Source organism: Carassius gibelio, chromosome A8, assembly GCF_023724105.1.
Source record: "Carassius gibelio isolate Cgi1373 ecotype wild population from Czech Republic chromosome A8, carGib1.2-hapl.c, whole genome shotgun sequence".
Classification (NCBI taxonomy): Eukaryota; Metazoa; Chordata; class Actinopteri; order Cypriniformes; family Cyprinidae; genus Carassius; species Carassius gibelio.
Genome location: NC_068378.1, coordinates 9052680 through 9065519, shown reverse-complemented (window position 1 = coordinate 9065519; position 12840 = coordinate 9052680). Strand labels below are relative to the sequence as shown.

At 40.0% G+C, this 12840-nt stretch overlaps 1 protein-coding gene across 1 annotated transcript in view; it reads right to left on the bottom strand.

The window, feature by feature from the left end:
* Positions 1–458: 458 nt before the first annotated feature.
* The window catches only part of LOC128018356 (adhesion G protein-coupled receptor A2), a 64055-nt gene continuing 51673 nt past the window's right edge, over positions 459–12840 (bottom strand). Inside the window, exons 7-19 of the mRNA XM_052603830.1 lie at positions 12057–12270; positions 11579–11743; positions 11286–11484; positions 10097–10246; positions 9854–10015; positions 9388–9588; positions 8858–9047; positions 8465–8670; positions 7890–8017; positions 7477–7600; positions 7146–7294; positions 5599–5688; positions 459–4817 (exon numbers count right to left, since the gene is read on the bottom strand). Of these exons, the coding sequence (XP_052459790.1) occupies positions 3377–4817; positions 5599–5688; positions 7146–7294; positions 7477–7600; positions 7890–8017; positions 8465–8670; positions 8858–9047; positions 9388–9588; positions 9854–10015; positions 10097–10246; positions 11286–11484; positions 11579–11743; positions 12057–12270 (3419 nt within the window). The 3' untranslated portion in view covers positions 459–3376. The remainder of the gene's footprint in view (positions 4818–5598; positions 5689–7145; positions 7295–7476; positions 7601–7889; positions 8018–8464; positions 8671–8857; positions 9048–9387; positions 9589–9853; positions 10016–10096; positions 10247–11285; positions 11485–11578; positions 11744–12056; positions 12271–12840) is intronic.

The following is a 12840-nucleotide window of genomic DNA, read 5'->3' as shown; positions in this document are numbered from 1 at the left end:
AAAAAAACCTGTTCTCAGAATATCTTTGTTGGAGAATCTCCTTATTAGCGTTTCCTCAGTTTACTTCAGCAGGACCAAAATAGAATACGACAGTATGAGTAGTAGTTTTGAAGCCGATTATTCATATTTCAGATTGACTCGGTCTCCTGCTATTTGTAAATCAATGTAATCGTTTATTTTGCAATAAATGGCCTCCACTGCGCTACCGAGGTCAATATTATCAGTTGTTTACTAGCGTGATGTGTTTGTCCCGCCCAATCTCTAGAGTACCGCACTCTGATAGGATGATGCATGTGTCAATAATGCGAGGCTCACTTTTGATTGGCTTCACTTCTTGTGGAGGATGCCGATTTACATATTACATAGATACAAAAGTTACGTGCCTAAGCAAAACATGGGCTGGGATTTGTCTCTTTAAATCACATTTGATACATTCTAGGAAACATAAAAATAAGTCATTTTGACGTTATGGCATTTTTCCAAACCTTTATTTTGCATCAGGTCATAGATAAGGCACAATCTTAACATCTATAGAAAATATATTACTGAAATTGACACAAAAATGCTTCTATCATTTTCATATTGAAGAGAGTGACAAAAAATATAAATATTCATGTTATTATTGAAATCTCCCTTTTAAACTTTATGATAACAATCAAAACATTGTTTAGAATAACACTGAAATTATACTGACCCTCGGAAGCTCTGGGCCTACCCAAAGAAAATTATTCATGCAAATATCACAGTCACCTGAAACAATTATGCACAAACAAGCCATTCAAAAAAAAATTTTGTTTGTTTTTAAGTATTACATACACTTGACAAACTTTGAGAAGGCCACAAATTCCATGTATTATTCTCTACATTCTTTGTTGTTGGCATTTGAAATTAAAATTTGCCCCAAAAGCAACTGAAATCATAAACAAACAAAATTAAATAGAATATGTGTTATCTGTAATGACATGATGGTGATTATAACCTTTCATAATCGAACTTACATTAATCACAAAATTATAACACATGACTTTAAAACCTTTTTGATTTGGGGAAAAAGGAGCAATGGTTCTTTATCGTGGTCTTTGAATGTTTAAGAATATTGAGGGAGATTTCTGGCTTGAAGGGGAAAAAGACAAATGGGAGGCTACACAATGTCAAATAAGCTCATACTTACAGTAAGCTTTCTTTGGCATACAAATATCCCTGAACAGACTTTAAAATAATAGTATTTTAATCAAAGTGTAGCTAAAGCTAATGCTGCATTATGCTTGTGATTTCATCATGATGTGATCAAAAAAATAATGGCACTACAGTCAATATCTGTTAGCTTGTGGGCCTTGGAAAAAAAAAACAGTCAGTGCAAAGATCTGAATTCCCCTTTTTGGGGCGGTTGGGATTGTCCATTCTTTGCTTTCATTAGAAAAAGACATTTGGACACTTGAAAAACAAAAGTAAAAGTAAAATAATCATTTGTTATCACAAATTCCTGGTTCTTCAGAACTTTGCATAAGCTTAAGACAGAGGACTAACAATTCCAGGTAGATTAGTAGGTCTTCTCGCTAACCATTTGTGGGACGAACAGTGCTTGTTAGTAAACAAAACCTGCTCTATGTATGATAATAATCTGCAGAAGAAAAAAAAAATGCATGGGAAGTCCAGCTTTGATTGTTGGTGTGCTTTTAGACTAAAAACAGAGTTTATAAAACTGATTAAGTCAATCCTCTGTAAAATACTGATATCATAAAACTGCATAATGACAATTACATCAATATTAATACTGATATGTATAATATAAATGTGTTATTATTTATAAGAATATGCCAAATGCTCTCTTCATAACCTGAACCAAGTGCTAAAACAGCCCATGTTACACATGGTACTACAACAGAACAAAACATGTACTGTATGGACAAACACTTGCCCTTCATTATCAATCCCTTAGTAACTCTGGAGTGACATCTGAAGCAGCCCTCACTTTGTTGATATCATTTCTCCATCAACAGCTTTCATTTTCAGTGCATTTGATCATGGCAGAAATGGCCCAATAGAGGGCACTGTTAAGCCACGTTTTCCAAATAGTTCCAATTTACTAAAAACTGAATGCAATGGTTCACGTTCTGCTGAACAACATCAGAAGAACAAGAACTACATTCCCAGCACCAGTAAAGCATTGGATGGAAATGTCAGGGAAGGATGGATCAATGGCAAGTCTTTGTTTTCTGTGGGACTGATGTCATAAAAGCTGCTTATTAGTGCCAGAGAATTGAATTAACACTGTAATGGTCAAACAATGCATACATAACACAATGTACATTCTTACAGACATGTAAATGAAATAGCGTGAATAAAAACATGAACACACAAGAGACAAAGACATAAAGGGACTGAACAAGAAAACTTAACAGGCGAACAGGTTCTCCATCCTGATCGATATGCATAGTCAGAAAGATAAAGATAAACACAGCTAAATGGCTGAACTTAAGGTTCAAATCCCTTGGCATATTCAATATTAAAAGATTCATTATGTTCAAACAATTTGTTAGATTAAGTGGTTTACAGGCAAACAAAAGCAATCAAAACCATTTTGCATATTTTGTCAAACCAACTCTTCCAATGTCTTTTTAGAGGAGTCAGGTTTTGCATACACACCCTTTTGTTCTCTTCATATAAAAAGGCCTCACACACAGCTTCTCCTTATTAGCATGCTTAGCATTAGCTCTTAGCATGTTGGACGGTTCAAAGACAACAGGACACCTTCAAAGCTTACAAGTATCGGTGGTTCATCATAAAAGGAGCCAAATGTTTCCCTTCCCTGCTGAAAAACCCAGCTTGACCCAGCCTAAGCTGCAGTGTTGTAGTACGTGAAACTGGACGAAACAGGACTCTGTCTGAAATCTGTGTTGACGAGTCTTAGTCCGAGTCAAGACAGTGACTTGATAGGTCTTGAATGAGGCTTGGTTTCGTGACAGTATCATGTGAACCTTGTGCTCCAGTCCTGAGACAAAGCAGACATGTGTGAGTCGGCACAGACCACAAAACATATCCACAGTGTTGCAGCACTCAAGACCGGAATCTGTGTCTGTGTCAAGGCCGAGCCCAAATGCCCAGAAAGACCAAAAAAAAAAAAATATGATGGCAGTAGTCCAATTTTGAATTCTACAACACTGTTTGACAGGTTTCCTGGCCTTAGCTGGTTAAGCCGGTCTCCCAGCCAATCCAAGCTGATGTTTAGCTTGGCTGAAAAGTGTCCAAAACCATCTTAGGCTGGTTTAAACTAGTCTTTTCATCTAGGTTGTGGAGAAAGAAATCCGTGCTTTGGCTTCTAACATACAAGTTCAAGAAACCTTCAAAGTCTTTCAGCTCTACCTGCAGCTCATTATTATACAGTTGTCTCGCTCTTCCATACCCTGCTCTTCATACCAACCGAGCCCTGTGATTGGTCAGTTCCACTAGAGTCCAATTCCACCACGGATCCCTTCAGAGTTCCATTAGGTGCTGAAACTGTCGTCAACAAGGCCGTCGCAGTGACATTTGATGTCACATTCAGAGGGAACGGACTCTGCTTTGACTCTCTCTCAGCCGCGGCGGCCAGTTTAAGATTGTCTTTGCTAGTGCTGCGATGTTGAGCGTTCTGTTGCATGGCGGACCTACTCACCACCGAAGGCAACAGGGGAAAAGGTTTTCTACTTCCACTGCTACCTCCATCGCTACCTTCTGAAGGGCTCGTCGCTAGTCCCTCCCCTCTGTGCCGCCCATTGGTCAGAAGGCCGTTCTGACCCTCTGAATGGCTATTCCGTAGACTTCCATTCTCACTGGAAGCATGTTTGTGTAGATGGTGGATGTTCGATTGCTCTGTCGCAGAAGGTCCCAAAGCACCCATGCTACCTCCTCCACCTGCCCTGAGAGTTTTGAGGCGGTAATGCCCCCTGCCGTCCCCCCGGTGATGGTACTGGGTGTTTCCACCCCTGGTTCTACTACAAGCCTTCCTCCTTTGAGGCTGCTGGATAGGTAGTAGACTGGGCAACAGATTATTAGCTGGCTTGTTGTTCTCCGTGCTTGTACTTGTGTTGGTATTAGTTCCCGTTGGCGCACGGGCGGCGTTATTCACATTGTCTTGAGCCACTTGAAGGAGGTTGGTGAGTTTGCAAGGCCCGACAGCGATGCTCGTCGTTCCACTTTGAGTAGATGATGACCTGGCAGAAGAAGAGTAATTATTGGTGTCCGTCGGTGGGTGGCATCCTACAAAAAGTTGGGAGCCCCTTTCCGAGGCACTCTGGACGCCTACGGTTGCAGTGCAGGGGTGGGAATAAGCTGCCATGGACTGGGAGGGACCGTAACCCGGACAACAACTTAGCCACGCTGCCTGGACATCCAAACGCTTGAAACAGTGATGGAGCACCAAGAAAATCCCTAATCCGGTAGCCGTTCCACCGTACAGGCAGCTAAAGAGTTTCCGCTCTCTATCCACGTGCCAAACAGCCATAGCGCCGCAACACCACAGCCCCACAAACACGAACTGAGTTGCCACCAGCACCAAACACCGGACCTTCAGTGAGTACTGGTCCTCCACTGTCATCCCAGCATGCACTGGGCCCACCACAGAGTCTGTCGAGAGCAGGCTGGTGCTGCCACTGATTGCCGGTTGGCTCTCGGGTGAAGTTGAGGGGATGGAGGAGGAGCAAGGAGGATCTTTGGACTCCTGGATGTTTCGGCGCCTCAGGCAGACAGCAGTGCACAGGAAGTAGATCCATGTCACAGGAACGATCAGTCCAGCTGGAATGAAGAACGCCCCGAAACTGGGTTGCCACACCAACCAGCAGCTGACGAAAGGTCAAAAGCATTGAAAAAGGTCAGAGAGGGCAAAGGCGGCAATTAGTCAAATAACAGAAACACAAAGCAAGCTCTGTGTGAAACAGATACTTTTTTAAAGAGCCTGTAAACCATGTGTAATAAATCTGAAGCAAGTATCAGACAGTTAGAGAAAGAACAGAAACTAATAAAAAACTCTGCATGACCTCAGACAATTTCATTTTATATTAAGTCGCCAATCTGTCTGTATGTGACAGTATGTGACAAAAGCGCAATAAAATTCCTAACAAAAATATCACTATTCAGGCCTAATTATGATTTGCAGTATTTGCAGTCGCATAAATGACAAACACTGAAATGAAATCTTTTTGGGGGGATATTTGAGTTAATCTTTTCAAAATGTTTCTCATAAAATGCCTGTTTTGCTTAGCAATCTTTAAGTTTCAACAAGTAAGAACTCATCATAACATATGTAATGTAAAAGTATTTATTTATTATTTTAAAAAAAATCTATCATACTGTGTATATATATATATATATATATATATATATATATATATATATATATATATATATATATATATATATGACAAAATAAGTTCAAGTATTAAAAAAAAAATTATATATATACATATATATAAGCTGTTATATATATAAATATGAACAGTTATATATAGGATATATTATATGAGGCTATCAAGAATCAGCATTAGAATGTTAACATTTTGTAGGTTGTTGATTATAGAACATTTTAAAGTTAGTTTTTCTAATGTTCTCAATCACAGTACTCACTAAGGAATGTTGTCTCCGTAGTTACTGATGTTTACAGCTGCAGTGATACCACATATGATGAGTGGGACACCGTCGGCTATCAAATAAAACCTGTTGAGGGTAACAGAGATAGAGGACAGAAGAGTGTTAGTGGTCATTTTACAAGAGCTAACCATGTTAACAAAATTAATCATATAAAAAAGCTAAGTATTGCATTGACTGAAAAAAAGGATGGCCTAGAAATAAGTCTTGAAAGAAATTGCTCTAAAATTGAAAAGGGTGTAAAGCTACTCTCTGTAATATTTCCTACAGATGTTCCATTTGGCCTTTGCCCTTCGCCTGGTATAAAAATGTTTGTGTGGTCTATAGATTAGGCATTTCTGTCACTGTCTGTCAGTAAAGAGCAGAGTCTGGGCTCCAGACAGTGTAGGAGAGAGGGGAAACAGGAATTATCCCAGGAGGCAGGCGTGGGATCTGGCCAGACCTCCCCAGGGGATGTGGAGAGCACGGAGGTCTAGAGTAAAAACAGAGAACACAGACTAGAGGGAACGAATATATTTGCATGCATGTCTCTCAGATATGTGAAAGTTAGCCTTTACTATTCCTATCCCTCGTTTGATTTACAACGTCTCTGTCCACTTTTCTCTCTTTCCATTCCCCCATTTGCTCTCTTTTTTTCTCTGACTCTCCATAAGAGCAGATGGGAATCAGCTTTTATCTGGACAATGGTGGTCTTTGATTAGTTTTTTACATCATGGTGGTCCATTCAGTTGCTCTCAAAAGCCCATTTTGCTCCTGTAAATGCCTATCAATAGTTTCTACTCAGGAAGTGCTAATTCAATATGACATCTGCCCATAAAAATGTCAATGTTCATGACTGATTTGAAATATGACGACCACTCTGAATACTGCAAGAGTTCTGATGGAACCCATTCGCTTCCTTTGATGATGATGATGATGACAAGAAACTTTTAATGTTGTCATCAAATGTAATGTGCACACTGTTACAAATTACAGAATTTTAAACAGTATTGTTTCTTAAGAATGAAATCTGAATTTAAAATGTATTACATAACTATCATAAAACTCATGTATTCAAGAGATAATGTTGTGTGGTGAAATCAGTTTCAAGATCCCATCCCCCACTGAATCCTATCCACTTTCCTCAATGCCTCAAATAACTTGTTTTTACCATTTAGCGCTATGCTAAGCTAGTATCCTTAACTGTTACCTAGCTAATCAAAGTATAAGTGAAACTTCTGACTGCAGTGGTTTTATTCAAATAAACTAATCCAGACTAGAATTTTCTCAAAGGTGTTTGGACAAAAACAATGGCAATAAAAAGGCCTTTAAATGATAATATTACCTCACATCTCTATCTAGAACAAATACAGTCCAGATAGGCCTATTACAAATCATTGTTGAGAGTTTTATGAGCACTGGGGCCTAATTATAGAGACAAAAAACAGGTATCTGATATTTGAGTGTGCATGTGAACGATACATCTACAAAATCAAGCCATTATTAACCATCTCATGCTTCCAACCCTCCATGATGACTTCACTGACCTGAGCATGGGCCGCTGGGTTTGTTGTACAGCAGTTTCTCCTTCTAGTTGCTGTGGAGTCCTTAATACGGCTTCTTTATAGATGACTCTGGCGCTAACACCGATCCATAACAAAGTGGACAGAGAAGAGTAGTGAAGAACAATCCCCACCTGACACAAACATATACATACATGAGTAAAACAAGTAACACAAGAGTAAATATATATATGTTAAATAAATACATTAGCACATAAAAAAGACATATATATATAATCTGTAGAAGTAATGTGTAGTAATTTTTTTTGCCAATGCCAAATTAAAGCTGATATGTGATATAGGAATGGGGACTTACTGCCTGGCATACAATTGGGTAGCCGGTCAGAGTGATGCCACCAGCAAATACGGCAGATGTCATTGCGATGTGGAAACTAGTGTTTAGGAGTGTGTGCCAACTCTTCCTGGTGATTCTGATAGAGCTGGTGGCAAAAAAGGAAAAAAGAAACTGTTGAGAAATTTCACAGTTTGGCCAAAAGTATGCTGGCATCCACATATAATTCTGATTTAACTGGCTACCAAGTCATAACAAATCATGCAACGTCATTATAGAATTGCGTTACCTTGTAGCAACAGTTTGCAGGACTGATTCATTTGGGTTTTTGGGCGTATTGACAAAATCTTGGTCATGTATAGTATATGTTTTCGTTCTCAGAATTGTTACATACAGTATACTGTATATGTGGCATTTTAGCAAAGTGAGACAAATACCTGTGATGCAGTATATAGGTGATGATGATGGTGAAGAGACAGAGGAGCAGCACTGCAGTACAGGTGTAGATCACTGGATGGAGCACTTCCACTGAAATCGAAGATGAACTCGGGAAATCTGGCATCTCCTGAAACATTGACAGGGAAAATGGAGAGAATCTTTTAAAACATTTATACACACGACTTCGTAGCCGAGCTATATGATTAGGACACCTAAAAAAAAGAGTAAGTCTAAGAAATGCCACTTTTTTCGGTCTGATGCCATCTCCTAGGCCAACACTGCTGATACTGATAGTAACAAATGGAATGAAACATTTAACTAAACGGAACATTTTCTGTGAAGAGAAATCGATATATATTTAAAAATATATATTAAAATCCATTGGTGTTAGCATATAGCTAAGCTAGTGAACATATACAGTACACACAAAAGATTGGAAAACAATTCATTCTTAAACTGATTAAAAAAAATTGATACTATACACTTCTGAATAAAATATAACATTACATTTTGAAATATGCAGTTGATATTTCTCAAGCATTGTTTTTTTTTCACAAAGCTCACAAATTTTCACCTGAAGTACAGCGTAGTTGCTCAGCACAGAGCAGCGCAGTGTAGAGGTGGACGCATCACTATGGGCCAGCTGACAGCCATCTAGACTCCATCTCCCATGATGCTCTGCCTGCAAGCTCCAGTGGGCAGCAACAGGGTCATTTCCAGGTGATGTGTGTCGTAGTGACACAATAATGGGATCAGACTGGTTCCACATGCTACATCCATCTGACAGATGAGAAGGGAGAGAGTTTCCATCTGTGCTCTGGGAAAAGTTACTATCCTGAATTGAATATTTATGAGTCTTCTCCCAAAGTGCCTGTACTGCATCAGTATACAACCAGCTACTCACAACACTGTTAAAATTTTATGAACGCTTTCAATCCCTTGAATGTTTGAGCCGAAATCAACCCACCTAGGCCAACATAGATAACTGGAGTGTTGACACCACGTCTGCGTGCAAGGTCCAAATGTCCTGTAAAATTGCTGGTAAATGGGAAGAATCTTCCATTGCGGAAAGCCACAAACTGCAGCTTACAGTCAGGAGGAGCATTCGGTGGAAAAAGAGATGCAGGGAGAGACACTGAAGCAAGAGCCACTGCGTTCTAGAGAGAAAAACAAGACACAGACAACCAAAAATGTTTGTTAAAGCAAAAACCGGTAGGTTTCAGTGATTAGACCATGGCTAAAAGGCTTGTTTTTACATGCATAAAATAATAATATTAGCAAAATGATAGATACCAATGATTATGACAACTTTTTATTTTCTGCAACATAAAAGCAAGTGCGAAATTAATGTAATGATTCTGGGCCCTAAAGTGCATGCTAATTGCAATTAGATAAAAATTGCAATAAGCTGATACATATTTACCACAGGCATATTAGAAATATATACAAAATGACATCTACTCATAAGTGTACACTTGCACACAATCCGTGACAAACCTTGAGATGAAAAGCGTTCAGCGAGGTGTTGTGTGTGCCTGTGGTGCAGCGAAAACGCAGTTGCTGCTCAAGGGAAGATTCAATCCCATCATGCCCCTGGCTCCCTCCTGCCCCCTCTCGTCTCTGATAGACCGTGCAGCTCATGCCAGTAAAATGAGCAGGACGAATCATGTGAGCCTCCATCACAATGTTACCTGAACTCTAGGAAAGAAAGGACATTTGCCAATTTGGTGTTCAAGTTTCATTTCTTAGTATGATCAATGTTGAAAACAGTTGTGCTGCTTCATTTTTTTTGTGGAAACCATGATACATTTTTTATCAGAATTCTTTGGTGAATGGAAAGAACAGTGTTTATTTTGAAGCAATTTTTTTTTTTGAAGGCCTACTTGGTCCTTTTTTTATCAATTTAATGCAGCCTAGCTGAATAAAAATATGATATGTGAAGTTGCCATGATTAAAAGCGTACTTTGGAGAAGTCCTGTGCTTGAGAATGCAGCTGAGGCCAGGCGAGATTCTCCAGTGTGTAGACGATTGAACTGCAGGCTCTCTCCTCTCTCTGAGCTCGAACCAGAATCTGGTCATCTGCCTGCATCAGGTTACTGCCCATTTCAACCAGGTGCTCGGACAGCTGGGATGATGGAGTGCATGCTTATGTAAGGACACAAATGCATTGAAATATATGCACTGCTGAATACTATGTTCTACTAACCTCATGGAGTTCTGTCACATAGTCCATGAATTTGTGCATCATCTGAGCCACATAAAGAACATCCACCGTGTCTGCGAAACCGGCGGCTTCCAGAGTGTATGAACGTACCTGCTGTGCCAGAGTCACAGCATTGGAGGCGTTGATGGGCATCTGAGTGAGAAGGACAGAATTAACAATGGATATAAAATTAACAAAATCATATTCGAATGATTTCTGAAAGTATTTCTGATTTCTGTATTTTTATTGTGGAATATTAAGCAGAAATTAAACTGATAATTCGCCCACTAGTGGATCTCAGACATTTGGAGGGGATGTAGATTCGTAATAGTGAGTGGAAGTAGAGTGGTGTTGAGCTTGTGGCTGTTCTATATGTAAGCATCAAAGTCTTGAACATGATGCGAGCCGCAACTGGTAACCAGTGCAAGGAGATAAAAAGAGGTGTAACGGGCTCTTTTGGGTTTGTTGAAGACCAGTCGTGCCACTGCATTCTGAATCATTTCTAGAGGTTTGATTGTGCTTGATGGAAGTCCAGCCAGAAGAGCATTGCAATAGTCCAGACTAGAAATGATAAGGGCCTGGACAAGAAGTTGTGCAGCATGCTCAGTTAGAAAGGGCCTGATCTTTCTGATATTGTGCAATGCAAACCTGCAAGATCAAGCAGTCTTTGTGATGTGGTCTTTGGAGGTCAGCTGATCATCAAAGGTTACACCAAGATTTCTGACCGAAGTTGATGGGGAAATTGTAGAAGAACCTAACTGGATGGTGAATTCAAGCTGTAGAGTTAAAATGGCAGGGAAGACAAGAAGCTCAGTCTTTGCTAGGTTGAGCTGTAAGTGATATTCATTCATCCATGCCCAGATGTCCACCAGACAGCTCGAGATCCGTGCAGCTACCGTTGGCTCATCTGGTTGAAATGGAAGATAGAGCTGTGTGTCATCAGCATAGAAATGGTAGGAGAATCCATGTCCCTGTATGATGGGACCCAGTGATGTTGTGTACTGTATATGGAGAAGAGGAGGGGTCCAAGAACTGATCCCTGAGGAACCCCAGAGACAAGATGATGTGCTTCGGATACCTCCCCTCCCCAAGCTACCCTGAAAGACCTATCAGTAAGATACAACCAAACCAGCAAAGTGGTTTGTTTTGGATAATAGTCATTTTTTAAACAAGACCCTAGACTGACACTAACCAGTATGAAGGTATGCAGGATCCGTGTCATGTCATTAGTATAGAGACACTGAGAGTAGTCTCCCTCCTCCCAGTGTCCAGAGCGGTCACAGTTACGTGAAGCCTTCTTCTGCTCCACGCCGCCCCCTATAGTTAAAGAGGGGTAGCGCAGCTGCAGACAGTATTGGTAGGAGGTGATGCCAGCCAGAGTTCTAGGCCACCTGAAGCCAAAGACAGGAACAGGTGACATATTGCCATACTTTTCTAGATAAGAATTACTAAGCCATAGTTGGATTTGTAGGACAAATCACTTACCTGAACTCCCCTCGGTTGTTAGTCACTCTCTGCTCCGGGCAGAAGGAGGCGCTGTTCTCCAGAACCACTATCTCCACACGGCGCGAGGCATTCCCACGGTCCGTGGACACCACACACTCCCACTCACCACTCGCCTCAACGTGGACATTTGACAGGATCAGCTCACTAAAAAAAATTACATAATGGTATACCAGTAATAATATACTGTTTATTGCTTATTAACTATAATGTTAATCTGTTCTTCCAAAGCATTATCACAAATTAAACGATCATTCTCTGCACGTCTCTCAGAAACCAAATAGCTGTAGCCTAATTATCAATTAAGATACATACACATTTTCTACTGCTTGCATCAAAATTTTAATATATAAAAATAGTTTAAAAAATCACAATAAAAATCAAACGTATTCAAGACCAGCAGTATACAGTATATAATCACATATATAGCTAAATGATAGTTAGTCTCTGCATGTGTTACCTGGTGATGAAGGTGCAGTCATGCTGTACACTCTCTTCCAGGTGAACTCCACTGGTAGGGTCAGTGGTGACAGAATGACCGTTGTGTCGCCAGTGAAGAGAAGTGGCTTTGTCCACCAGTGAAGCAGTGCAATGGAAAGGCAGCCTGTCCCCCTTAAACACGACCTGCCGCAGCGAGGGCAACAGAGACAGCGTGTGCAGCTCCAGCGGACCCTCTGAGGAGCAAAATCATTTCAAAGATAAACATTACATTCACAGAAAAAAAAAAACATCTTACTGACTAATTAAAGATTTATTGTAGCTTTCTGTTCTTAAACCAAATCTTAGTCTGATACATTATTACTGTTTTTAGTGTATTTTAGATGAACTTATTATGACCCATGTTTTTTGTGGGCATTATGTGCAAGAAGATTAGACCTTCACTTTTCTATGGCTCAGATATTATTTATGTGCTTTCATCTGTATTTATCTTTATTCCTAATAGACTGCACCGTTGAACAACTCTGTTAATAACTGAAACAAATTCATTGTATTACTTGTGCGAGTAAGAAATCAGTTTTTGTGTGTTTTGTTGTGGTGTAATCATTCAAAATCAGCGTTTCTTGTGAAACAGCTTTGGTGAATCAGTCCCTTGTCGAGGCCTGAGGACATGTATTCACAACTCCAAACTTACAGTACAGAGGGATCTTTCCTTGTCGGTCACAGCTATGTGCTGGCCAACATAAATATGTTTAAGGGCAGCGGAGGAAGAGATGGTGAAATGAGCTGATATTAAAACAGTAACA